This window comes from Salvelinus alpinus, chromosome 8 (genome assembly GCF_045679555.1).
Source record: "Salvelinus alpinus chromosome 8, SLU_Salpinus.1, whole genome shotgun sequence".
NCBI classification, from domain to species: Eukaryota; Metazoa; Chordata; class Actinopteri; order Salmoniformes; family Salmonidae; genus Salvelinus; species Salvelinus alpinus.
Window position 1 is genome coordinate 31,871,304 of NC_092093.1, and position 27,675 is coordinate 31,898,978.

Here is a 27,675-nt window from a genome sequence, read left to right on the forward strand (position 1 = left end):
GTGTATAGTGCGGTCTCATTGTTGTGATTATAAGTCTTGAAACGTGTAATTGACAAGTGTTTTGAAGGTTGCCTAATTTCTCCGAATGTGTGGGTTAGAGAATGCTTTTCCTCGATTTCCCACGTCTGTTCCACCTACTGAGACATCGCTTTGTTTGTGATTGTCTTGTTTTTGGGTGAGACAATGACTTATTCAAATCAAATTGTATTGGTCACATGCTTCGTAAACAACAGGTGTAGACTAACAGGGAACTGCTTACTTACGGGCCCTTCCCAACAATGCAGAGAGAGAAAACAGAGAAATAATAAAAAGGTTAAACATAATAATAAATACACAATGAGTAACGATAACTTGGCTATATAGACGGGGTACCAGTACCGAGTTGATGTGCTGGGGTACGAGGTAATTGAGGTAGATATGTACATAAAACTAGGTATAAAGTGACATATATTAAACAGTAGCAGCAGCGTGTGTGATGAGTCAAAAGAGTTTGTGCAGAAAGGGTCAATGCAGATACTCCAGGTAGCAATTTGGTTAACTATTTAACTAACTATTTAGCAGTCTTATTGCTTGGGGTTAGAAGCTGTTCAGGGTCGTTCTGGTTTCAGACTTGGTGCATCGGTACCACCTGCCGTGCGGTAGCAGAGAGAACGGTCTATGACTTTGGTGGCTGGAGTCTTTAGGGCCTTCCTCTGTGACCACCTGTATGGCAGGGAGCTCGGTCCCAGTGATGTACTGGGCCATATGCATTACCCTTTAGCGCCTTGCGGTCTGATGCTAAGTAGTTGACATACCAAGTGGTGATGCAGCCACTCAAGATGATCGCAACGTGCAGCTATAGAATTTTTTGAGGATCTGAGGGATAATGCCAAAAAAAAATCAGCCTCCTGAGGGAGAAGAGGCGTTGTCGTGCCCTCTTCACAACTGTGTTGGTGTATTTGGACCATGGTAGATCCTTAGTGATGTGGACACAGAGGAACTTGAAGCTCTCGACCTGCTCCACTACAGTCCCAACGATGTGAATGGGGGCGTGCTCGGTCCTCCGTTTCCTGTAGTCCACGATCAGCTCCTTTGTCTTGCTGACGTTGAGGGAGAGGTTGTTGTCCTGGAATCACACTGCCAGGTTTTCATATTTTCCAGGTGGTAGAGGGCAGTGTGGAGTGCAATAGAGTTTCTGTCATCTGTGGATCTGTTGGGGCGGTATGTGAATTGGAGTGGGTCCAGGGTGTCTGGGATGATGGTGTTGTTGTGAGCCATGACCAGCCTTTCAAAGCATTTCATGGCTACAGATAGTCATTTAGGCAGGTTACCTTGGCATTCTTGGGTACAGGTACTATGGTGGTCTGCTTGAAACGTAGGTATTACAGACTCGGACAGGGAGAGGTTGAAAATGTCAGTGAAGACACTTGCTAGCTGGTCAGCGCATACTCTGAGTACGTATCCTGGTAATCTGTCTGGCCCTGCGGCCTTGTGACTGTTAACCTGTTTAATCCTTAAGTCTATTGATGCACCCGTGTGTCAATCTATACTGACCAAAAATATAAATGTAACGTGCAACAATTTCAACGACTTTACTGAGTTACAGTCCATCATCAATCAGTCAATCAGTCAATTGAAATTAATGAATTAGGCCCTAATCTATGTATTTCACATGACTGGGCAGGGGTGCAGCCATTGGTGGGCCTGGGAGGGCATAGGCCCACCCACTGGGGAGCCAGGCCCAGCCAATCAGAAAGTTTTTCCTCACACAAGGGCTTTATTACAGACAGATATACTCCTCAGTTTCATCAGCTGTCTGGGTGGCTGGTATCAGACAATCCCACAGGTGAAGCAGCCAGATGTGGAGGTCCTGGGCTGGTGTGGTTACACGTGGTCTACGGTTCTGAGGCCAGTTGGACATACTGCCAAATGCTCTAAAACAACGTTAAAGGTGGATTATGGAAAATAAATTAACATAAAATTCTCCAGCAACAGCTCTGGTGGACGTGCAGTCAGCTTTCCAATTGCACGCTCCTTCAGAACTTGCAATTATGTGCGTTGTCCATAGCTTATGCCTGCCCATACCATAACTCCACCACCACCATTGGGCAGGCACTGTGTTCACAACATTAACATCAGCAAACCGCTCCTCCACACAACGCAATACACGTGGTCTGCGGGTAAGAGCGTTGGGCCAGTAATCGAAAGGTCGCTGGTTTGAATCCCTGAGCTGACTAGGTGCAGAGGCCGGTTGGACGTACTGTCAAATTCTCTAAACCGATGTTGGAGGCGGCTTATGGTAGAGAAATTAACATTGAATTGTCTGGCAACAGCTCTGATGGTCATTCCTGCAGCCAGCATGCACATTGCACACTCCCTCAAAACGTGAGACATCTTTGGCATTGTGTTGTGTGACAAAACTGCACATTTTAGAGTGGCCTTGTATTGTTCCCAGCACAAGGTGCACCTGTGTAAGCATGCTGTTTAATCAGGTTCTTGATATGCCACACCTTTCAGGTGGATGGATTATCTTGGCAAAGGAGAAATGCTCACTAACAGGTATGTAAACAAATTTGTGCACAAAAGTTGGGGGAAAAAAAGGTTTGTGTGCATAGAACATTTCTGGGATCTTTTATTTCAGCTTATGAAACATGGGACCAACACTATACATATTTTGTTCATTTTAAGTACCATAATTTTTTTCCAATCCCCATCAAAATACGTCAGTTTAAGCTAGAGATTTTTTGCATGGTCTGTGTCTCAATCCGCAGAACCCGCGTATGTAGGCCTTCCGCATCTGCGGTGGAAAGTGGCCGAGCTACAGCGGTGTTGGTCAGACCATGAGACATCCCGAAAATCGGTGTTCTCACAAAAATGCCTGTGGCATCCGAACAGCCTACAAACTAAAAGATGAGAATCATGAACATGATGGTGTCCTCCGTTTTGCTCTACGGCCCTCACAAGTGTCACGTGACTCGTTTTTAGGTAACCCATACAAATGAATGGAAGTATGGAGGTAGTTTTGTGCCAACAAAAATAAGGGATTAGATGTGTCCAAAGAAACAAATATTTCCTGAGCTTTCTTTTATCTCCTAGATATAGGACAGACACTTCAAAACCTTATTCTTTATGATTTATTTTTTGACTGTCTTTTTTGCCATTTATGAATGTGTTGTTCAATGCGATTCTATGGGCTACAGCAGTAATTTGTAAATATATTTTTTGGACACTTAAAGGGGTCCTAAAATTCTAAATCAAATAGTTAAATGAGCCATGGTATGAGTCAAGTGCAGTGTTGGTTCAGGAAAGTACTTTTTTTTTTAAATTTAATTTATTTAATAAAAAAAATGTTTTGGGGTGGGGTCGAGGTGATTATTTAAGAAATTCGGGGCAGGAACTCTGCTCTCCTAGCTTCAGGTTGTTGTTGAAAATTAGATCCAAAGATGAAGGCAGAGACTATTTAATTGTATAATAGAAAAAGCTTTAATACAAGCAGCTGCAGGGGAGATCTACCTCTGATTTCACAGGGAAGAACTCAGAGTGAATGGTTGCATGTCCCTTATATAGTGGGAGGTGATAATACAATCATATTGTTAACACAATAGTTATTTTATACAAGCAACAGTTCTGGGAACACAATGGCTTTGTGGTAGGGTGCAGACGTAACAGGAGTCTATGAAAGGTAAAACATCACAGTCCAACACAGAACATGTCCCTTGAGAAGTTAAAACAGTTTATTTTTATTTAACCGGCAGTGTTCTTTTGGGGGGGGGACACATGAATCAAGGTGTGAGTCATGTGTCCGAAGGGGGAATGGTAAATCATTGTAGAAAAGAATGGTACACACCCAAATCTGTGCCCAATGTCTAATTTGTCAAGAATACAACGCAGGAAAGAAAGTACCGACATCTTTGTCAAGCCTACCAGTCCCCTGGGGCCCTTTAATATGCAAATTGATTTTGTTCACCTGTCTGTAAAATGAAAAAAGATATGTTAGTAATGGTTGACAGTTATTCCAAATGGGTTGAAGCCTTCCCCACGTCAAATGAGGAAGCAAAGACTGGGGGTAAGTGCCTGTTACAAGACATTGTTCCATTATTCGGTGTACCACAAAGTTTAGATAGCGATAAGGGTACATATATGTGACCAAACGCCTAGATTCGGTCTTATGTAGCAAAATTTGAAATTGTGTTTTTTATATTGGATAAAAGTAGAGACTCAGAGCAAGAAAATGGTAAATCATACACTGCAGTTGAGGAACAATGGGAAAGTAATTCTGCTTTGAAAGTTGATAAACTTTTGAGAAAATGGCCCTTGAATTTTTTGGTACACCTACTGGAGAGCTCTTCTTTGTTTACACCCATTCAGCATCATTCACACCCTCTTAAGCCTTAGCCCCACCCATCTCTTTAAGGATTCACATGTGAGGCAATGTTTATTTGTCACATGCACAGGATATAGAAGGTGTAAACGGTACAATGAAGTGGTTACTTGCATAGTAGCAATATCAAAAACAGAAAGTGTCCAGATGCAAATCTTTAATAAATATTTTATCTTTATTAGATGACGCTTACCTGACACACTTGTCTAAATTGATGGGTCTTGTGAAGGAAATGCTATAACCTCCCCGCAGCCACATCTAGCTGAGTCACTATGGGTCACTATTGTCTAGACATGTACACATGTTCATGAAATACAATATAAGGTTGTAATCACCCCCAGACACACCTGGCTAACTTGATGGGTCATGTAATAATCCGGCAGAAGTGGAATCTTTTGTTTAGACATGTAGCGATCTAGCTAAACAATGAACCGTCATAATCCCAACTCATACTACTACCAATACAAACATTGTCATAGCTGTAGAATTAATCTGCAGGTAGCTAAAGCTAACAAACTAGGTTCAACGTTAGCTAGCTAACATTAGGCTATAACTAGCAATGCAAATGGATTTCTGATTTGGAATAATAGATCATACATGTAACGTTAGCTAGCGAGCCAGCAAGTTAACATTTGCTCACTAACTAACAGTACACTTTAGCTTGCAATAAAAACTACATTCTGACAAAATTAGAAACGTATAATATCTGAGAATGTAGCTAGACTCTTACCTGTATACATGGATGAATGCTTCACGGCAGACTGGAACCATTTAACTTCATTTTGTTTGGTCAGCTTTGTGTCAAGTCACTCCAGTTCACACTGACCGTTGCGTGTGCAGTAAGTAGCCCATCACTTTTTCCAACTGATCTGTCGATAGCTCCTGCTAAATTCAGGGCATCAATGTTGTTGAGAAAAGTAGCAAAACTTTTATAGTTCTCGAGGGCTAACATATCTTTAAAAAATGGCGCAGTAGAAAGGACTGTCAACACATCCTGAACAGCTCACATAATGGACAGAAGCATGCTACATGGCAGACCAATCCAAACTCATCTCCAAGCATTTCCTGCCCATCTATTATCTCAGCCAATCATGGCTAGCGGGAAGGTTCCTGTCTTTTTCCATGGCTAAACCAACTTGGCTCATAATTTAACAATTGTATTCATATTTATGGATGGAATACAAGTTTGTTACTAAGGCACATGAAAGCTCACATGTTCCAGAAGGCATTTCTGCCAAATAACGCATTTTGATAAAAAAATAAATGTTCACATTCCAATGCCACTCCTGTGAACTAGTGAGGTGCGACATACGCCTAATTTCCTGAAACGAGTCACGTATTTCACCTCTGTGATAATGAAAGAACTGTGGGACATGCTGCAAGTTAAGAGGAATTTACATGTACTGCTTCACACGGAAAGTTCTGGACTTGTAGAACGCTATATAATGGTGTTCTGACAAATAAACTGTAAAAAAATATGTGCCCAAACAGGACTCACCTGGGTGGATGCATTATCAATAGTAATCAGCTGCAGGGGAGATCTACCTCTGATTTCAGAGGAAAGAACTCAGAGTGAATGGTTACATGAATGGTGTGGTTACATGAACGATTACATGTCCCTTATATAGTGGGTGGTGATAATACAATCACATTGTTTACACAACCGTTATTTTATACAAGCAACTGTTCCGGAACAGAATGGCCTTGTGTTAGGGTGCAGACATACCAGGAGTCTATGAAAAGCATAACATCACAGTCCAACACAGAACATATCCCTTGAAGTTACAACGGCTCACCCCAGATGGTTCCCCCATTAGGGTGCCAGTACAGAGAAGAGCTTGGACTGGGCTGAGCGTTTGGATTAGTGGCCCGCTCCTTGAAAACGGCAGCTCTAGCATTTAGCTCAGTGCGGATGTTGCCTGTAATCCATTTCTTCTGGTTGGGATATGTACGTATGGTTACTGTGGGGGGGACGTCGTCGATGCACTTATTTATGAAGCTGGTGACTGATGTGTTAAACTCCTCAATGTCATCGAATGAATCACGGAACAATTCCAGTCTGTGCTAGCGAAATAGTCCTGTAGCTTAGCACCCGCTTCATCAGACCACTTCCGTATTAGGAGTCACTGGTACTTCCTGTTTGAGTTTTTGGTTGTAAGCAGGAATCAGGAGGATAGAGTTATGGTCAGATCTGCCAAATGGAGGGCAAGGAAGAGCTTTGTATGTGTTTCTGTGTGTGGAGTAAAGGTTATCTAGAGGGTTTTTTCCCGCCTCTAGTTGCACAGGTGACATGCTGGTAGAAATTAGGTAAAACAGATTTCAGTTTCCCTGCATTAAAATCACCAGCCACTAGGAGCGCCACCTCTGGATGAGCATTTTCTTGTTTGCTTGTGGCCTTATACAGCTCGTTGAGTGCAGTCTTAGTGCCAGCATCAATTTGTGGTGGTAAAAAACAGCTACGAAAAATACAGATGAAAACTCTCTTGGTAAATAGTGTGGTCTACAGCTTGTCATGAGGTATTCTAACTCAGGCAAGCAGACCCCCGAGACTTCCTTAATATAATAGACACACCAATAGACACACTTAATAGACACACCAATGTTTTTAATGCTGTAATTGTTGTTTGCATACATTTAATCTAAGGACACATTTACTGTAAACTAACCGGTCTCTTTCTGCTGTACATTTTCTCTCTACTTGTTCCACAAATCTCACTGATGGGGTTTTTGAACATTTTCGTCCTTTGGACCTCAAAGGAGTACATTTTAGCGCGTGTGATGTCTCCATGAGTCTGACAAAGTTTATTTCTGTCTGTCTCCAGGTTCGACTACCAGGAGCTGCTTCACAACTCCAGCTTCTGCCTGGTGCCCCGCGGGCGCAGGCTGGGTTCCTTTCGCTTTCTTGAGGCCCTCCAGGTACGTAGTTTGTCGTTTCCCCGTCAAAACCCTGTCCCTCCGAGGCTCCAAGTGGTTTCCTTGGTAACGGATGCTAGTCGTTGGCACAGCAGCCAGGATTGGAGCCTGGGAGTTGTACAGGTCCTGCAGGCTGCCAGGCCTGATGCTTGGATTATTGGTATTGACAACCTGTCATCTTTTCAAAAACAGCCGCAGACGATTTCTGTGCTGTAGATAACAGAGTAGCCCTATTTTTATATCTTCCAACACTTCCCACTTCCATTAACACCTGGTCTTCTCATCTCTGGCATGTTTATTTGGACTGACAGAAGCCTCTATAGAAGTATTTTAGGATTGTTTATGACTTGGAACCATCCCATTATGGATATGCTTGTGTCTATATACACTGAGTATACATAACATGAGGTAAACCTGCTCTTTCCATGACATAGACTGACCAGGTGAATCCAGGTGAAAGCTATGATCCCTTATTGATGTCACTTGTTAAATCCACTTCAATCAGTGTAGGTGAAGGGGAGGAGACCGGTTAAATAAGGATTTTGAAGCCTTGAGACAATTGAGACATGGATTGTGTAAGTGTGCCATTCAGAGGGTGAATGGGCAAGACAAAAAATGTAAGTGCCTTTGAACGGGGAATGATAGTAGGTGCCAAGCGCACCAGTTTGTGTCAAGAACTGCAACGCTGCTGGGTTTTTCATGCTCAACAGTTTCCCTTGTGTGTCAAGAATGGTCCACCACCCAACGGACATCCAGCCAACTTGGAATATTAGGAAGGTGTCCTTAATGTTGTGTACTGTATACTCAATGTGGAATCTGATAAGAAAGTATAGTGTTATCACATCCAGATACACTGAGGCCTGGGTAAAAAGTAAAGAATGAAGGAAGCAGCCTAGTCATTTCTACCCCACTCTCTACAAGGGGTCAGTGCAGCAGTTAGGCAGACACACTGTAGGTAACAATTCAAATGTGGAAATAATCATCTCACAGTGCCGACTGAGAGCTAGTCGGAATTGCGGCCCCCAAATGTTGCGTTCTGTGCTGCCTTTTAAGTGTGAGGCAGTTGCATTCCGCACCCAGATTTCAGAGGGGACACTTTGAAACAGGAACATCAAACAGGTTTTAGACATGACACAGATTGAGCTTTCATATTGTGTGCGGGAGCTCTCTCCTATTTGTCATCTCTATCTGTCAGCGAGGCTCAAAGGAGGGCTGTTATGTAGATGGTGGAAGGGAAAGACAGAGATTGGTTTGGCTGCAGACAACGTGTTTCCCTCCAACAACACAGGAGAGAAGAGGAGGATAAGAGAGGAAAGGAAAGGGGGAGGGGAGGGGAGAGGAGAAGGGAGGGGAGGGGAGGGACGAGGCCACGACACTGAGCCAGGCCAGGCAAATCACTAAAGAGCAAAGGGGATTTAAACAGACAGACAGGCCTCCAATCATGGACTTGGCATTTCTTAGAGTCTCCTTAAGCCCCAAATGAGTGTCAAACTTTTAATGATGGAGATCCAAGTCTTAGTTGAAAATGCATGGTTCTCTACAATTCAGTACGCAGCCTTGGTTTTTATTATTTTATAAGTCTGCATGCATGGTTGATGACTACAAACCACGCCAAATTAGATCCCACTATTGCAGTGCCACTGTATAGGAAATTAAAAAGGATTCTAATGAAGAAGGCCATATTAATTTATCCGTAAGTGCTAGCACACCCAGTTGATTCTCCCTAAAAATGGTTGCCACTTCGCTCTTCTCACCTCTGAACATCCATTAATAGTGAATCCTTTGTAAATTTAGCTCCGTAGAGAATTTGATCCCTGTAAAAGCCTGTCTTTAAGTGATTAACTGGTTTATGTGTTGCTGTGGTGTTTCCTTTAATTAATTTGTGTAAAGAAGTTTACGGATTAAACCATTTCTCATTTCCATTTCATTATAAAGGTGCTGCTTTGAGGAAAACCACATCTATTTCTGAATATTAAAACAGGCTTGATGATGTATGTTCAACAAACAAAGAAAACAAAACTTAAAATAATATTGTGTCATTGTTCGCATGTTTGTTTGTGTTGCTAGTGACTCATTCTCTACACTATTGATAAGAACCAATGGCTTCAACTAAAAAAACTTTACACAATATGCCCTACCATTGTGTGACTAATAGTCCACCTTTTACTCTGTGTGAAAGGCATTCAGATTAACCTGTTTGTAGACATGACTGCAGAAGAATCTGATATTTCACTTTCCCAGAGAGAAATCCCACAAAATACCAGAGGAGTGTGTAAAGTAAGACTAGCTCTTGGATAACCTCGCCTATTTCTTAACAGTCCAGTAGAAGTGTAGAGAGGTAACCATAATAAAGGTGTCTGTGTATATCCTATTACCCCTGACCCTTTCTGTGCCTCCTCTGCCTGGCCTACCCCCCTCCTCCCCGTCCTCCACCTCCTCTTCCCCCAGGCTGCCTGTATCCCTGTCATACTGAGCAACGGCTGGGAGCTGCCTTTCTCTGAGATCATCGACTGGAGCAAAGCAGCTGTCATCGGGGACGAGAGGCTCCTACTGCAGGTAGCTACTGATGGAGACCTCCTCCCTGTGACACTGATCTCTCTCTCTTTTCACTGCTATTATACTGCCCCTTAGGCTAGAACACAAGGGCCTCACAACTCACTTTGTGCTTTTAGTAAGGACCACTGTGGTGGATAACGTTTACCTCTCTCTCCAAATGAATATATTCATAATTCTTTGCAAATGCGATATAGTAACTTTTTGGGGGGGGTCAACATTTTGTCCTATCACAGCACTGGCAAATTGTGTTACCTCAAGCTACTCTCTTGTATCACTCCGCATTAGTCAGGCATTCCTACAGTTAACTTTTGTTAGCCTCATTGACTAACCGTCCTTAGAGGAAGTGATTCCTCGTCTTGCCAGCCACACCCACGGTTTCAGAGGCGCTTGTTTGCAGAGGGGTGTAATGAAATGCCAGTGTACCTGCACATATTAATCCACCGCACCCCTGCCTGTCTCCCATAGCCAGGTGTCAGTAAACTCTCCCATTAATTATGTCATGCAAGGTGTATGATATTTAGATTATTTCATTACTGCATTTATTAGTAGCAGCTACCTATCTGCCCTTTCATGACTCTGAGCTTGCCGGTTATTAATGTGGTGAAAAAGAGAGGGGTTTGAAATACGACAGCCAAAATGTCATGTGGACATGAAAGTGAAGAGAATGAGGAAAGGATGTGTGCCGAGATATAATGACAGGATTTAGCTTGAAGGTGCTATTCCCCTTCTTGTCAGCTCTACCCCCACTTATGAAATCAGCACAATTAATTAGCCTGTTGCCGTAAAGGAGCTGCCCTGACACATTATAGAAACTTGACACATATTTCCCATACTACTGATTCACACAAAGATTGGATTTTAATTAGATTTACAATCAATTGCACTATTGAGACCACACAATGCAAAAGCAGCCTGTTAAAAGTCGTAAATGGTTTTATTGCAAGTCCTGTAATTATTTGTGACTACACACTGTTGAATGAAAGACATTCAGAGAAGCAAATGTTTTTTCTCTCCCTTTCCACCCTCTCGTTACAAAGTCCCCGTCCTAAAAGCATGCTAATTGTTGTCAGATACGCTATATATACAAAAGTATGTGGACACCTCTTCAAATCAGTGGATTCAGCTATTTCAGCCACACCCATTGCTGACAGGTGTATAAAATCGAGCACACAGCCATCAGTAGGGGAGTGTGGGTAAAATCACTGGGGAAGCCCCCCACCCCCCCCAAAAAAAAGCCGTATTACGACTTGTGTTGTGATTTATTGCGTTGTTTGCTCTATAACCTGTTAATTCATATGCCTTGCGACCGTGATATATAGGCCTAAAGGCCGAGACAATAAGAAAACCGTAGCAGAATAAATTCAACAACACCTTTGTTTTATCACAAAACCGGATAGCAACCCCAGTCCAGTGAAGTCCACAAAGCATATTGCATGTAACAGAACTACAGCATGGTCAAGCAAGTGAATGTTTCCCACATTTTCAGACCACTGAACAACTATTGATTTAGAACCACAGAGAGTTACCGCAAGTCACAAAGAAAACAGGAGCTGCCTCCACTATTCCAGCAACATTTCAACTATACCTATAAGATACCAAAAACAATTTAGTCCAATCAACTTGTGTGTGCGCGTTCGTGCAAGTAGAAAAACATGTTGACTCACCCTACTCGTAGAGAAACGCCAATCTCATCCTCCTCTCTTTCATGTTGATGGTATCACTCTGTCATACAGTACACACTTTTATTTTTTGTTGTCCTAGGCTACCTGGCTAAAATGCTTGCTCACTAGCCTAACTTCCATTAATGGGCAATGTTAGCTAGTTAACATTAACCTTCTACATCTAGCTACATATTGAACTTCCATTCTCTCAGGCCAGGGGCACAACAGTTAGTTAATTAATGGTTGGATCGGAATTGCTGTTATAATCATTGGCCAGTACAAAGAATTAAGTAAAACCACAAGCCCAAATTCCTATCTCCATCCATGGCTAATTTAGGAAAGGGACAATTTTAGCTAGCTGAGTAGCTAGCCACCAGAGGACAACAACACAACGAGATGCAACAATTCTAGTTTTTCCGTCGATGACGTATGCTCTCAATGGGATTTGATAAGAGTGACGCCAAATCCAAGCTGGCTTCCCTCGTCACTTTTTTAAGGGGTGTGCCAGGACCATTCACAGTTTAGCTCAACGCTGATTGGCAAAACATTTTCAAAAATGTTTTTGTCAAAGGAGGCCAGATGCTTGCTGGCTTCCCTTGCCTCCAATGCTACGGGCGGCAACAATGTCATACTCGTTTGGACCAGACAGTATCAGATTGATGGCATACACGTCGAGAGACAGAGGGGCGCTGTTTCGAAAGCCCGAATGCTTTCTCCTGTGAGATACATTCAGCCTCTTGCAAAAAAAATACCTTTATTTAACTAGGCAAGTCAGTTAAGAACAAATTCTTATTTACAATGACGGTCTACCCCGGCCAAACCCAGACCACGCTGGGCCAATTGTGCGTCGCGCTAATTGAAGGAAGATTATGAAACACAGAGAGACGAAAGATAGATTTCCATTTTTGTTATTTGTCTATTTTTTGGGGAAGCCTGGCTTCCCTTGGAATTTATGAATACACGCCACTGACAGCCATGCAATCTCCATAGCTAAACATTGGCAGTAGAATGGCCATACTGAAGAGCTCAGTGACTTTCAAAGTGGCACCGTCATAGGATGCCACCTTTCCAACAAGTCAGTTCGTTAAGTTTCTGCCCTGCTAGAGCTGCCCCAGTCAACTGTAAGTGCTGTTATTGTGAATTGGAAACATCTAGGAGCAATAACAGCTCAGCCGCGAGGTGGTAGGCCACACAAGCTCACAGAACGGGACTGCTGAGTGCTGAAGTGCGAAAAATCGTCTGTCCTCGGTTGCAACACTCACTACTGCGTTCCAAACAGCCTCTGGAAGCAACATCAGCACATGAACTGTTTATGGGAGCTTCATGAAATGGGTTTCCATGGCCGAGCAGCCGCACACAAGTCTAAAATCACCATGCGTAATGCCAAGCATCGGCTGGAGTGGTGTAATGTTAGCCGCATTTGGACTCTGGACCAGTGGAAACGCGTTCTCTGGAGTGATCAATCATGCTTCACCATCTGGCAGTCCGACGGATGAATCTGGGTTTGGCGGATGCCAGCAGAATGCTACCTTCCCTAATGCATAGTGCCAACTGTTAAGTTTGGTGGACGAGGAATAACTGTCTGGGGCTGTTTTTCATGGTTCTGGCTAGAGCATACAATGATATTGTAGACCATTCTGTGCTTCCAATTTTGTGGCAACAGTTTAGGGAAGGCCCTATCCTGTAATACTAGAACCGGTAGTAATAATAATGGCAATTTGTTAAGTTTAGTTATGATTTTGATTACATTTGCTAATGATTATTTCGGGCGCCGGTGCGTGGTTGCCTGTCGTAGCATAGCAATTATCTTTTCTTTTTTTATATCAATATATTGGGTGGGACATTTTGAGCATATTTGAATATTGGGGGGGATGTGTGTCCCCCAATATATATTATAGTTACGGCCCTGGTTCCAACATCTAGAAGAGTGGAGGCTGTTATAGCAGTGAAGGGGGGACCAATTCTATATTAATGCCCATGATTTTGGAGTGAGATGTTCGACAAGCAGGTGTCCACATTCATTTGGTCATGTAGTGTATGTGTATGATATGCTGTGACAGGATATGAGGCACTTATGGACGTTTTGTCTTCAGAAGAAAATTTTAAAAAACACAATGACAGTAATAATGACAGTATTTGGGCATTAAAAGCACACATAATTGTTACATGTAATTAAATGATTTCCTTACAAGTTGTGTAGAACTGCATTCACACTGGCGTCAGAAGAAAAGCCATGGAGTGGCATTCAGTGGGAGTTAGATACAAAAGGATGCTAAAAGGTGAGGAATGTTGTCGAAGTTAGAAGGGTTAAAACACTTCTGATTTGTAGTTCCATTTTGTGTTTAGATTGTTCAATGTAAATGTCAGTGGTTTTCCCTGAGAAAATGTATTTTCCATTTAAATCTAATTTCCTATTAAAACCCAACTTGCCTATGATGAAGATTTGCATGAGTTGTTTATGGAAAAGAACCAGCTAACTGTGTTTGATTAAAAACAAATCAGAAACTTGTGTAACGGCACTGCAACTTTTATACACTCCAAAAATTACACATAAATGGCTATTGAGATTGTTTACATGTATCTGTGTATAGATAATCTTCTACCATGATTCATTGTAAGTAAGATAAGCCGTTGTGATCTTTCTATGCATGTAAGATAAACTCCTATGTACAAACAGAGATATAAACATGGTTATGATCATCAAGATAATAACTTGAAGTGGGTCCGGAATTATTGGATCCCGTGCTAAAGATGGGCAGAAAATACAATATAAAAGAAATAAAACAAATACTGAGCTACAGTAGATTGTATGCTCAAAAAAATGAAGAATTATATTATTTTATACTAATACATAGCAAGAGATGTTGTTTAACAAGTAATACAAAAAATCTCAAAAAGGTAGGGGTCAAAATGATTGGATTCTGTGTTTTCCATACTCCAGCACCCTCTCCTTGCGAGGATAACGACACTGTGCCTTTTTCTGTAATGTTTTGAGATTGGAGAACACATTTGGAGGTATGTTAGACCATTCCTCCATATATAATCTTTCCAGATACTTGATATCATGGGAATGGGATATTTTCCGTATATGTTCTTTCGAAGGTGAAACCCACCATTGGTGTGCGTGGCTAAAGAACTCCGTTTTCATGTCATAATCACCATAACACCGGTTCCAATCCAAGTGCCAATGCCGTTTAGTAAAATCCAGGCGGTCAGATGACATGAAAATAGCGCTCTTTGGCCACGCACCCCAATGGTGGGTTTCGCAATCGAAAGAACAGTGCATATGCAGAAAATACCTCATCCCTACTGTAAAATATGGTGGTGGATCTTTGATGTTCTGGGGCTATTTTGCTTCCACTGGTCCTGAGGCCCTTGTTAAGGTCAACGGCATCATGAACACTTTAGCCAAAAACCTGGTTGACTCTGCCAGGAGGCTGAAACTTGGATCTTCCAGCAAGACAATAACCCCAAGCACAAAGAAATGGTTAATTTACCACAGAATCAACATTTTGCAGTGGCCCTCTTAGTCTCTGGCCTTGAACCCTGTTGAAAACCTGTAATTTGAATTGAAGAGGGCAGTACATAAGCACAGACGAAGGATATCAAGAATCTGGAAAGATTCTGTAGGAATGGTCTAAGATCCCTCCCAATGTGTTCTCCAATCTCATAAAACATTTTAGAAACAGGTTCAGTGTAGTTATCCTCGCAAGGGGAGGGTGCTGGACTATCGAAAAACAAGGAATCCAATCATTTTGACCCTTAGCTTTTTGAGATTTGTTTTAATACTTGTTAAACAGAATCTCTTTCTCTGAGCAATTGTATTAGTATAAAATAATATATTTTTTCCATGTTTTGGATCATACAATATAGCTCAGTATTTTTATTATTTATTTTATACAGTCTTTTTTGCTCATCTTTAACAAGGAACCAAGTAATTCCGGACCCCACTGTACATCCGGCTTTATTCACAGTTTGTAAATGGCTCCCACACCATACTGCTGTGTGGTGTGTGTTGGGACATAATGAGAGTGAAGGAGAGTTTTTAAGTCAATCCACTGTTTTGGTTTTATACGACAATCAAGTTGCTCCACCTGCTGTGAAAATGGAATCTCATTGCGTTCAATTATGTTGAAGAATGACACGCAACAACTCAGCACAACATGTGGAGTAGCATATTCCCCCACAGTGGAGACACATAAACACTAATGGAGAGAGGGGGTGTGATTAGATTGCTGTTATTTATATCCTGCCTCTGACTGTATTAAAACTAGAAATACTGTCATTGCCAAACATCAGTTCAGACAAACATTGTTTTCAGGCTTCAGGTGGAGGGGGGTTGTCCTTGTGATTTGGGGGTAAGAAATGTGACGTTCATTGTGACAACGCTAATTTGTCTCTCTTGCCCCCTCTCCTGCCACGTGTCACATTGTCAATTGTATGTTTCCGTGTTTGTATAATTGATGAGGAGACTCAGAGATGAGAAGTGACAGGACAGAACAGTGATGCAGTGCTGTCTGTTAGTTAGCAGGGTTAGCAGCGTTGTGTGTTTGCCACAGGAGTGACATGATCCCTAACTGAGGGGCTCACCCTCTCTCACACAAGGCTGGTTTACCAGCACATACCAACACCTCTGTTTCCCTCTAGCAGTTTGGCCTATGCTTGGAGATACCACTGGAGAGGATAGTCCTCAATTGGAACGATATGACAGCAAATTCCATTAGTCCTCTGCCACACAAATGACAGTGTAATTTGACCGTTGAGTACCATCGTTAACGATGTCATTGGTCCCTCAAGTAAATAGCCACTAAAGGGAGGTTAGAATCCTACAGAGAGTGTTGCTATGGCTCCCAGGGGAGGAGTCAGTGTGTCCATGGGCCTCCCTCGGGAAGGAGGATTTCACCTAATCACATCTGCCCAGAGAATAACCCATGTTCCCCCACACTCATTAAATGTTTTACTCTGTCCTTTTTTCCCCAGGTTTCTTCAATTACCAGATCTGTGGACCATGACAAAATATTGGCGCTCAGGCAGCAGACTCAGTTCCTCTGGGATGCTTATTTTTCTTCGGTAGCAAAAATAGTATTAACTACATTAGAGGTAAGCTCTCCCATTTTTAGAACTGTTCATGTGAATCGGGAGTGGGTGGGAGCGGGTTGGGAGGATTGCAGGGCCAGACAGCCAGCAGCCAGGATAACGGATAGACTTTTCTATAATGTGCACAAGTGGCCAGGATAAATTGATGGTGGCTGTACAACAGCGTTTCCCAACCAAGTTCTTAATTTCCCCTGGTTTGTTTTTTTCTTACTGCTGACAGTCTGGCTCTTACTTTAGGAGTGTTTTCACTATACTCTCTCTTCTGTCTCAGTCTCTGGGGGGAAACTGACACAAAGGGCTTTCATCAGGCTCTTCCCCAGAACAGACAGTTAGTCAGAACCTGCCATGATCAGAAGAGACTGCAGTGTAACAGTTTCCTCTGGCAACTTAAATGTGTGGGGACTACAGTACGTAGACGGGTAGCTGGGGTTACTTTAAAAAACGTCCCCTTGTGTTATCCTGCTACCATTTGTTGTTGTCACACCCTCAAATATAGTGTCCCCTCAGAGCAAAGTTTAAATAATGATCATGTTTCCCCTAGAACAATCAGAAGTCCCATTTTTTGTTTGATGGTATTATGTGTTTGATAAGATGTAAGATGTGTGGAGAAGAAGCCCAGGTGTGAAGTGTTTTGGCCTGCACGTATGACAGGTACAGTTCAGAGCAGGGTAACATCCGAACATTCTCATAGGCTCTCTGTGCACCCCACTGTCTCAACTGTTTAGCTTTGTCTTTTTCTTCTGGGGAGAATGGTTTTACTTTGGTCAGATTTTTTTCAATGGATTTTTATATACTGAGTGTACCAAACATTAGGAACACCTGTTCTTTCCATGACATACACTGACCAGGTGAATCCAGGTGAAAGCTGTGATCCCTTATTGATATCACTTAAATCCACTTCAATCCATGTAGATAAAGGGGAGGAGACAGGTTAAAGAATAATTTTTAAGCCTTGAGACAATTGAGACATGGATTGTGTATGTGTGCCATTCAGAGGGTGAATAGGCAAGACAAAATATTTAAGTGTCTTTGAACGGGGTATGGTAGTAGGTCCCAGGCGCACCGGTTTCTGTCAAGAACTGCAAAATTGCTGGGTTTTTCACCCTCAACCGTTTCCCTTGTGTGTCAAGAATGGTCCACCACCCAAAGGACATCCAGCCAACTTGACACAACTGTGGGAATCATTGGAGTCAACATGTGCCATTATCCCTGTGGAACATGTTCGACACCTTGTAGAGTCCATGTCCTGACGAATTGAGGCTGTTCTGAAGGGAAAAGGGGGTGTAACTCAATATTAGGAAGGTGTTCCTAATGTGTTGTACACTCAGTGTATGAACCTACTTACACAATTTACTGTATCACTTATACATTCAGAAACTACTCTTATTAGTTATAATGGTGTTGGAAGCCCTAATTTAGAACTTACTCAACAGACACTCCAACCTGTCACCTATATGTCTTTGTTCCTGTTGTTTGTTCTTCTCTTCAGGAGGGTGTCGGTGTTTAATTTCCCCAGTCTCTGTCTTTACTCCATTCCTTGTACTATACCCACAATTCACCACTTCATATCAAAGGAAACAATGACAGAAGGAGCGGGAAAAGAGGAAGTGAGTCGGGTATATTTTAGGCATTCCGTCATGGTTCTTCAAAGGGAGCCACAGCAGCACTTTGTGATGAATTGGGTTTGGGATTAGGGCCGAGTGTTGGTTTTATGTGTTGCCGGGCGAACGTCACCACCAGGTGCCTAGTCCAAATCCAACAGGGACAAAATTAGGCCCGTCTCCATGCATATTTACCATTGTGCAGAAGTGCTAAATGCTCGGGCTACATGCCGACTGACAAAATGGGGGAAATGAGGCATCCTAAATATCCCCAGGCACACACAGTGCTGTTGTGAGGCTTGCAGGAAGTGCCAGCTAACTCTCCATATAGATCAAAAGGCATCTGTCATGTCAGTGTTCCTGGTACTGGACGGCCACATGGACTGTAAACTGTTATGCAAATCACCCCGAGGAGGCCGCATTACAAACAGCCAGACGTTACTCTTTCCTCAGCCAGGTTTAGCAGACCTGAATCTGTCAATGGAGTTTTCAGATACATTTTGAGAAAGTGTAAACCAGACAGAGGAAACTGTAGCAACTGGAAGAGAAGGTGCCTTTGTACTGCGGGGGTATCTTTAGCAACAGAAATGAAGATCATCACCTAGCAGTGAGTAAACAGCGGTAAGGGGTCGACCCCTCGCCTCCTTTAACTCAGGGGGTGCTTATTAAGGCCTATCTCACAACCTCATTAGGAAACCACAGTACAAACGGTGGAAGCAGCCTGGAAAGCACCAGGCTCTGAGAGAGAGGCAGGAGAGGAGATATATGGTCTGTCTCTGGCAGTGGAGCTGTAGCCTTTCTATATCAGGACAGGCAGTGAGTCAGGGGTCCATTGCAAAGAGCAATCAAAAGTATATGGCTGATATGAAATGACTGTTAATGTGAATGACTTTGGTTAACATTTTATTTTGTGTTTTGTCTCCATTGACACAACTAGTATCGGGACCCATGGCTGATCTTCATGTAAAGCATGACCACTGCATGCAAATGACTCCTTACAGACTAAGAAACTGCAAGTTGTTGCTGTCAGATAAAACTGTCAGCAGCACAGTCATCATACTTATCACATATTGCGACATGGGAGGAGATACAGGTCCAATCTCCACAGGCAACATGCAGGGTAGCGGTTGTACCTGGGTGAGTGGGAGTCCGTCCCAGCTGAGGGTATGAGGCGTATTCTGCGTCAGAGACGCTGCTCGACAACATGGCCACGTCCGTCAGACCCAGCCTCCTGCAGAGCGAGCAGCTTCTAAACACTAATCCTCTCTCTCTCTCTTCTCCTCTCTCCTTCTCTCTGTGTTGTTTCTTTTTCTGTAGCTAATCCAAGACAGAATAAATTCACACATATCCAGGAACAAGTTGATGTGGAATTCGTTGCCTGGTGGACTGTACGTTCTGCCTCAGTTCTCCACCGATGCTGCAGTGTTCCCCTTCTATTACTCCTCACTGGGTGAGTTGGAGCCTGTTAATGACCTGGTATTATGTGTCTGTATAACAGACTCCTCTTCTCTACGCATGGGAGCTGTTGACATGCCATCACAAAAGGATCGGACCTTTAGGTCTTCATTCACAGCCAGTTCATTGCGGAGGGCCTAATGTCAATGTGCGCTCGTCACCTCTTCCTCCATCCTGTTTTCTATCCCCCAAATGCTACATTCCATGAAATTGTTGCTCATGCTAACCAACCACAGACACATTGTACGTTAATTGAAGTTCATGTTTGGCACCCGACCAATGTACTTTACAGCTGAAAGTGTAATGGATTTAATCTTTGGGAACTGGTGTATGTTATCCCATATTCTATCTGCAGTGCCATTTACTGGCGAGGTTCAAGTCCTGCCTAGAGTCAGTCAGCCAGGCGTCACTGAGATGGAACTGTTCTGCAGCAGAGCAGTCAGTGTCTTGTGCATTCCCTCCTGCATGGAGTGCCGTGGAGCTGTGCGCTATGAACTGTGCTGCTGCCGCAGTCCTGTGAGGAAAGCCGGGATGAAGCCATAACTCAGATAGATGCTTGTCTTTCTCTAAGGAGTTAAGGACAGGAGGAATGGGCAGTTTGCTTTATGCTACCGCGGTAAATTAAGTTTTTGCCAGTTCTGGAGGAATAACTTGTCGTCAATGCCGGTAATACACAGGCGTTATCAGTCTCTCTTTCCGTAATTCTGAATGGCGAAGGGGTTTCAAAACTTTTCTAGGTAGTTCAAAAGTTCACGTCTGCGGTTTAGGCCTATGTAAATTCTACTGGCGATTTTACTGTTTTTAAAGCTTTTATTTGTCTCTGTGGAATTGAACGTTGATGTTACAATATTTTGCTATTAGGACAGCATCTGTGCCGTATCATATTTTCTCTGAGAAGTAGGAAAGAAGGCGATGTTGGGCTCCATCTCTGGGGGTCTTGATGACTGGGTATACCGCCTCAAAATCACAAATTGGATTTCCAACTTGTTAAGTAGAGAGTCCAGCTGCTTTGGCACCTCCTATCATGTACTTCACAGGCTGTTTGCTTCACAATTCTCTTTTAACCGTGTTTAAAGCTACTGGGAATGTATGAAGACATGCCAAAGCAGTGGATGAGAAAGGATAGGCCCATTCACTGCAAAAAAAAAACTGTTTGAATGTTCGCTGTAGAAACTCTGCTTGTTATCTGCAGTCATCAAAACCAATTATCATCGCCATTTGAGTTCAAATTTTGTACTCATGAGATGTAATGTCTCAACTGAATTTTGTTTGAACTCAAAAATGTTGAGTGAAAATTATCAGCAGGACCACGTTGAAGCACTCTTTATTATTAGCAGGAATTGTTGTCAAGCTATCTTTTCTCTGCAAGCTATCCAGCAAACAGTGACACTAATGAGCTGTCAATCAATCTCAATCTGAAGCTTCATTATAGCCTTTCACATGAGGGGGAAAATATATCTTGTCTAAATCTTTGGATTAGATTGGCAAGGCATCAAAAACAATGTGAATTCGTCTGACTGCTGCATATGCGGTTCCACACAGTCTTCTCTCATTGCATTGTGCCAAGTCGGCATCGTGGAGAAGGACTAGTTCCAGGAAGCTGCTCGAAGAAACTGCAAGTTATTGCTGTTAGATTAACAGTCAGCAGCACAGTCATTATACATGTCCACCACCACCTTGTGTGAAAAGGCAGTAACACTTGCCCACGTCACCACACCTCCTCACTTCCCCGGCACCACTAATTATTTTCAAGGTTACCACGACGACTACAGCAGCTAGATCTCAGCAAGGTTCAGGAACCCCTAACAGCGTTCTCCTCTGCAGTCATACCACTGCTCCTTGTGAAGTAGTGATAATTATGCCACAGCGTCCGCACGGTCTGTGTCTGTTTTGATCTGACCTGGCTTTCTGTTATGGTCCGGAAACCCCTCAAAATTGCCTCGTTTGCTGAGCATGATTGTTCCAGTCCATTGCGATGTGTGATTTTCTCCCCCATTACCATAGTACAGTTTGACTTTGTTCTGTCAATATTAGGGTCTACTTTCTGAGCACGTTCCATACCACGCTGAACCTTTCTGATTACCATTTCTAGAGCTCCTTCGCTAAGGCCAGTAACCAGCGTAAAGGCCAGTAACCAGCGTAAAGGCCAGTAACCAGCGTAAAGGCCAGTAACCAGCGTAAAGGCCAGTAACCAGCGTAAAGGCCAGTAACCAGCGTAAAGGCCAGTAACCAGCGTAAAGGCCAGTAACCAGCGTAAAGGCCAGTAACCAGCGTAAAGGCCAGTAACCAGCGTAACCAATCCAGTGACACGGTGACACCCACCTCCACTAGGTGTACAGTAGTAGGGTAACCTGCAAAGGGCAGTCACTCAAGATACGATGGGACCACGAAATGAGGCTCCTTTTTCACAAATGTGGATGTAAGAGCCTACTCTGCTGCAGTTGTTTAAGGTGTGTTCTATAATTATTGAGCATTTAAGCCAGTGGAGTGGCAATAAATATTGGATCAATGCAAGAGCATACCTTGTTGGAATGTTAAATATTTTTCCCCCATCTTAACAACAGTTGGGGAAACTTTTCAAGCAACTTTGATCACAGTTCTTTCAAGGAAAGTCATTTGAAATATTTTTGGGCCTGTTCTGCTTGGTATATTTGCAGTTTAATGTTTGATTCGAACGTTTGTTTGAACTTAAAATGGCTACCAGAAATGACTGTGGGGTTTCCCGGAGGAAACATTTCTTCTACACAAGTGTTGCCAGAGTAAAACACTTTATCAAGGCTTTTGATGACAGGATGAGAACAAGGTCCTAATGCAGTACAGAATCCCTCTGAAGATATTCGCCAGAGATGTTCTACAGCTTTCTTTGCTCATGCGACAATGTCTGCAAAGGGCAATCCTCCTGTTCAGGCAAATGTTCTGCTCCAAAAATAGAGACATCCGAACAGTCAGCACAAGTAAGCTATCACATCCCACGTCCAGGGGGCATCCTTCTGTGACCACACAGCCTCCACCCCCATTAACAGGAGTAGATCCATAAATGGAGGCCAGTACACTAGAGGCTGGAGAGACCCACAGCCCCGTGTCAGAGAGATTGATTGGGATGCTGTAAGTGCACTAGGTGCCCATTTAGGCGTGAGGAGGTAGATGGACTGGAGAGTCCGGTCTCAGTCTACTCTGAAGCTGTGGGTCAAAAGGTGAATGTGTTGAAGTGTTTGTGTTAAGGTGTGTGTCTCTCTGTGTGGTTGCAGGGAAGAGCCCGTCCCAGGAGTTCACTGCTGTTATCCAGGCTGTGACTCCTCTCCAGTCTCAGCTGCAGCCCGTAGTCAAGCTCATCATCGCTGTTGCCAAATCCAAGTTCTGTGCACAGGTGAGAGCTCAGCATAGAGATCCTATTAAATGAAATTAGTATCTAATTGCTAATTCTATGGAGCGCAGACCCGTGAGCTGAGGCGAAACTGCAGGGATGGAGACCATTGCTTTTTATACTGTAATTAATGTATGAAAGGACAGAATTCAGTTGTGATGTAGGATAAAGCTTTACAACTATACTGTAGTCATGGCATGCCGCCGCGTGTTATATTGAACTAGATATGATCAAAGTTTGCAAGATAAGACCGACTCAACTCGGCTGTGTATCCGCTGCTACAAACCAATGGCTACATGTACAGTGGGGTCAATGCACTTTGAATTGAGATTCCACTGTCTTGTTTTATTCGCAGATCATTGTGCTGTGGAATTGTGACAAGCCTTTACCTCCGAAGAGCAAGTGGCCCTCCACCACCGTGCCTATCACTGTCATTGAGGGAGAGAGAAAGGTACGAGTTTTCCTAGTAATGCCGGCGTTGAGACGACATGTTTCGCTATCGATTCTAATGTGTTTTATTGAGTCTTGATCATTCAGCGGGAATGAGCGTGGTCGTTATAGTCAGGGGAGATAAAATGCAGTCGTAAATGCCTCATAAAATCCATTCAAGCTTTTCGTTCATTTCTACTTTTTGGAATTGGCCATGACTGAGTGTGGCTGCCTCCTGGGATCTGAGCTAAGCTTACCCTGACTGTTGAGCCATGACACAGCATGAGGCTGCTTCCAGGGGCGTTCCAGGAGGTCTCTAGTTGAAACACACAAAGGGCCATTACTGTGCCAAGCCTCAGCTGAATCGTTTTAGTAATGCTATAGTAAGGTACATCTTTGCGGTGTTCTTATGAGCTTTGAAAACAATAGGAGTAAGTACACCAGACATCATACTTCCAGAGAGGACAAATGCTCTTACTGAATGCAAGCATCTTATAACACACTAAAGGACCCTGGGACTAAACACTTCCCTCTGTAACTGGATCCTGGACTTCCTGACAGGCCGCCCCCGGGTGGTAAGAGTAGGCAACAACACGTCTGCCACGCTGATCCTCAACACTGGGGCACCTCCGGGGTGTGTACTTAGTCCCCTCCTGTACTCCCTGTTCATCTATGACTGCGTGGCCAAACAAGACTCCAACACCATCATAACGATGAGACAGCCTATAGGGAGGAGGTCAGAGACCTGGCAGTGTGGTGCCAAACAGGCCCCCATTAACATCGACGGGGCTGTAGTGGAGCGGGTTGAGAGTTTCAAGTTCTTTGGTGTCCATATCACCAACGAACTATCATGGTCCAAACACACCAAGACAGTCGTTAAGAGGGCACAACAACACCTTTTCCCCCTCAGGAGACTGAAAAGATTTGGCATGGGCCCCCAGATCCTCTCAAAGTTCTACAGCTGCACCATCTAGAGCATCATGACCGGTTGCATCACCACCTGGTATGGTAACTGCTCGGCATCTGACTCTAAGGCGCTGCAGAGGGTAGTGCGTATGGCCAAGTATATTACAGGGGCCAAGCTTCCTGACATCCAGGACCTTTATACTAGACGGTGTCAGAGGAATGCCGCAAAAAATGTCAAAGACTCCAGTCACCCAAGTCATAGACTGTTCTCTCTTCTACCGCAAGGCAAGCGGTACCGGAGCGCCAAGTCTAGGACCAAAAGACTCCTTAACAGCGTCTACCCCCAAGCCATAAGACTGCTGAACAATTAATCAAATGGCCACCCGGACTATTTACATTAAAACCCACCTGCCCCCCCCCCCCCCCCCATTTGTTTTGTACACTGCTGCTACTCGAGGTTTATTATCTATGCATAGTCACTTCACCCCTACCTACATGTACAAATGACCTTAACTAACCTGTATCCCCACACATTGACTCGGTACCGGTACCCCCTGTATATAGCCTCGTTATTTTCTTGTTACTTTTTATTATTATTTACTTTTAGTTTATTTGGTAAACATTTTCGCAACTCTTTCTTGAACTGCACTGTTGGTTAAGGGCTTATTGTATTTGGCGCATGTGACAAATAATGTTTGATTTGATTTGGTTTCAATCTAACAATTTTCATTAAAATGTAATACAGTACGATTCTTCCAACCGTTCATTGAGTCCAAATAATCACTCAGATTGTGTTATTTGGAGCATTCCATTTACAAAATAAATATTACTCGAAGGCCAAGTGGAATTCCAATCAGCAGTGTCATGCTTACTGCGTACCACAGAATTCCACCAGCTCGCCCGCTCTCTCGCTCTCGCCCGCTCTCTCGCTCTCTCTCTCTCTCTCTCGCGCGCTCTCTCTCTCGCGCGCTCTCTCTCTCTCGCGCTCTCTCTCTCTCGCGCTCTCTCTCTCTCGCGCTCTCTCTCTCTCGCGCTCTCTCTCTCTCGCTCTCTCTCTCTCGCGCTCTCTCTCTCTCGCGCTCTCGCTCTCTCTCGCTCTCTCTCGCTCTCTCTCTTTCGCTATCTCTCTTTCGCTATCTCTCTCTCTCTTTCGCTATCTCTCTCTCTCTTTAGTCAAATCTCTCTCTCTTTAGTCAAATTTCTCTCTCTTTAGTCAAATTTCTCTCTCTTTAGTCAAATTTCTCTCTCTTTGGTCAAATCTCTCTCTCTTTGGTCTCAAATCTCTCTCTTCAGTCAAATCTCTCTTTCTTCAGTCAAATCTCTTTCTTCAGTCAAATCTATCTATCGCTCTTCAGTCAAATCTATATCTCTCTCTCTCTCTCTCTCTCTCTCTCTCTCTCTCTCTCTCTCTCTCTCTCTCTCTCTCTCTCTCTCTCTCTCTCTCTCTCTCTCTCTCTCTCTCTCTCTCTCTCTCTCTCTCTCTCTCTCAATTCAATTCAAGGGGCTTTATTGGCATGGGAAACATGTGTTAACATTGCCAAAGCAAGTGAGGTAGATATTATACAAAAGTGAAATAAACAATACAAATTAACAGTAAACATTACACATACAGAAGTTTCAAAACAATAAAGACATTACAAATGTTATATTATATATATATTCTAGTAGGGTGAGACCGGGTGCTGCAGACTGTTCTAGTGCCCGCGCCAATTCGTTGATATATATGTTGAAGAGGGTGGGGCTTAAGCTGCATCCCTGTCTCACCCCACGACCCTGTGTGAAGAAATGTGTGTGTTTTTTGCCAATTTTAACCGCACACTTGTTGTTTGTGTACATGGATTTTATAATGTCGTATGTTTTACCCCCAACACCACTTTCCATCAATTTGTATAGCAGACCCTCATGCCAAATTGAGTCGAAGGCTTTTTTGAAATCAACAAAGCATGAGAAGACTTTGCCTTTGTTTTGGTTTGTTTGGTTGTCAATTAGGGTGTGTAGGGTGAATACATGGTCTGTTGTACGGTAATTTGGTAAAAAGCCAATTTGACATTTGCTCAGTACATTGTTTTCATTGAGGAAATGTACGAGTCTGCTGTTAATGATAATGCAGAGGATTTTCCCAAGGTTACTGTTGACGCATATTCCACGGTAGTTATTGGGGTCAAATTTGTCTCCACTTTTGTGGATTGGGGTGATCAGTCCTTGGTTCCAAATATTGGGGAAGATGCTAGAGCTAAGGACGATGTTAAAGAGTTTTAGTATAGCCAATTGGAATTTGTTGTCTGTATATTTGATCATTTCATTAAGGATACCATCAACACCACAGGCCTTTTTGGGTTGGAGGGTTTTTATTTTGTCCTGTAACTCATTCAAGGTAATTGGAGAATCCAGTGGGTTCTGGTAGTCTTTAATAGTTGATTCTAGGATTTGTATTTGATCATGTATATGTTTTTGTCTCTCTCTCTCTCTAGTCAAATCTCTCTCTCTCTTTTTCGCTCTCTCGCTCTCTTTTTTTCTCTCTCGCTCGCTCTCTCTCTCTTTAGTCAAATCTCTCTCTTTGGTCAAAAATCTCTCTCTTTGGTCTCAAATCTCTCTCTTTCTTCAGTCAAATCTCTCTCTCGCTCTTCAGTCAAATCTCTCTCTCGCTCTCTCTCTCTCTCTCTCTCTCTCTCTCTCTCTCTGTCTGTCTGTCTGTCTGTGTGTGTCTCCGTCTCACACACAAATACACACACGCACACCCGCAGTGTGTTTCATACCCAAGCAGCAGCCCAGCTCTTGTACTAACACAGAGTAGTGCTGACTGCAGCCCTCTCCATTCTGCCCCATAGAGGCAGGAGCAGAACCCTAAAACCCTATGGGCAGCTCCCTTAATTGATTCTGTTTATTCCCATGTAGTAAACACAGCAATGGAGAAAAATGTGTTTCCACTATAACAATAAACAGCTTTTCTAAAAGGCATCTATGTGCCCCTAATTACTCACTCTGAGTATTGTAGCCTAACAAGACAGCTGCTCCAGAGTAGTAATTCTCTGCAGCTCTCTCCCCAAACAATAAAAGCTTTGCGTGTTGAAACGTTCACATCACACTGAATCAGAGTGCTGCCTGGAGACAGAGTAATAGCTAACGGCAGATGTGTTCCATGTACTGCTGTTGTGCATCTTTTCTTGTCCCTCGTGTAATCTGAGAAATAAAGGAAAGTAATTGTATCAAAAATAAATTAAAATGCCTTTGTATGGCGTGTTCAATGGAACAAAGTAATTGTATGTTAGTCAGGGCGGCTGTGTATCTAGAGGCTTTTATTATCTGGTGTGTCCTTAATGGTTTACATCTCAT

At 43.2% G+C, this 27,675-nt stretch overlaps 1 protein-coding gene across 2 annotated transcripts in view; it reads left to right on the forward strand.

Moving 5' to 3' along the window:
* LOC139582955 (exostosin-1-like) overlaps positions 1-27,675 on the forward strand; it is a 239,172-nt gene that overhangs the window by 188,202 nt on the left and 23,295 nt on the right. For both annotated transcript variants that reach the window (XM_071413479.1, XM_071413480.1), the window contains exons 3-8: positions 7,183-7,276; positions 9,722-9,829; positions 16,471-16,590; positions 19,506-19,638; positions 22,892-23,010; positions 23,363-23,458. In XM_071413479.1, coding sequence (XP_071269580.1) covers positions 7,183-7,276; positions 9,722-9,829; positions 16,471-16,590; positions 19,506-19,638; positions 22,892-23,010; positions 23,363-23,458 — 670 coding nt within the window. The remainder of the gene's footprint in view (positions 1-7,182; positions 7,277-9,721; positions 9,830-16,470; positions 16,591-19,505; positions 19,639-22,891; positions 23,011-23,362; positions 23,459-27,675) is intronic.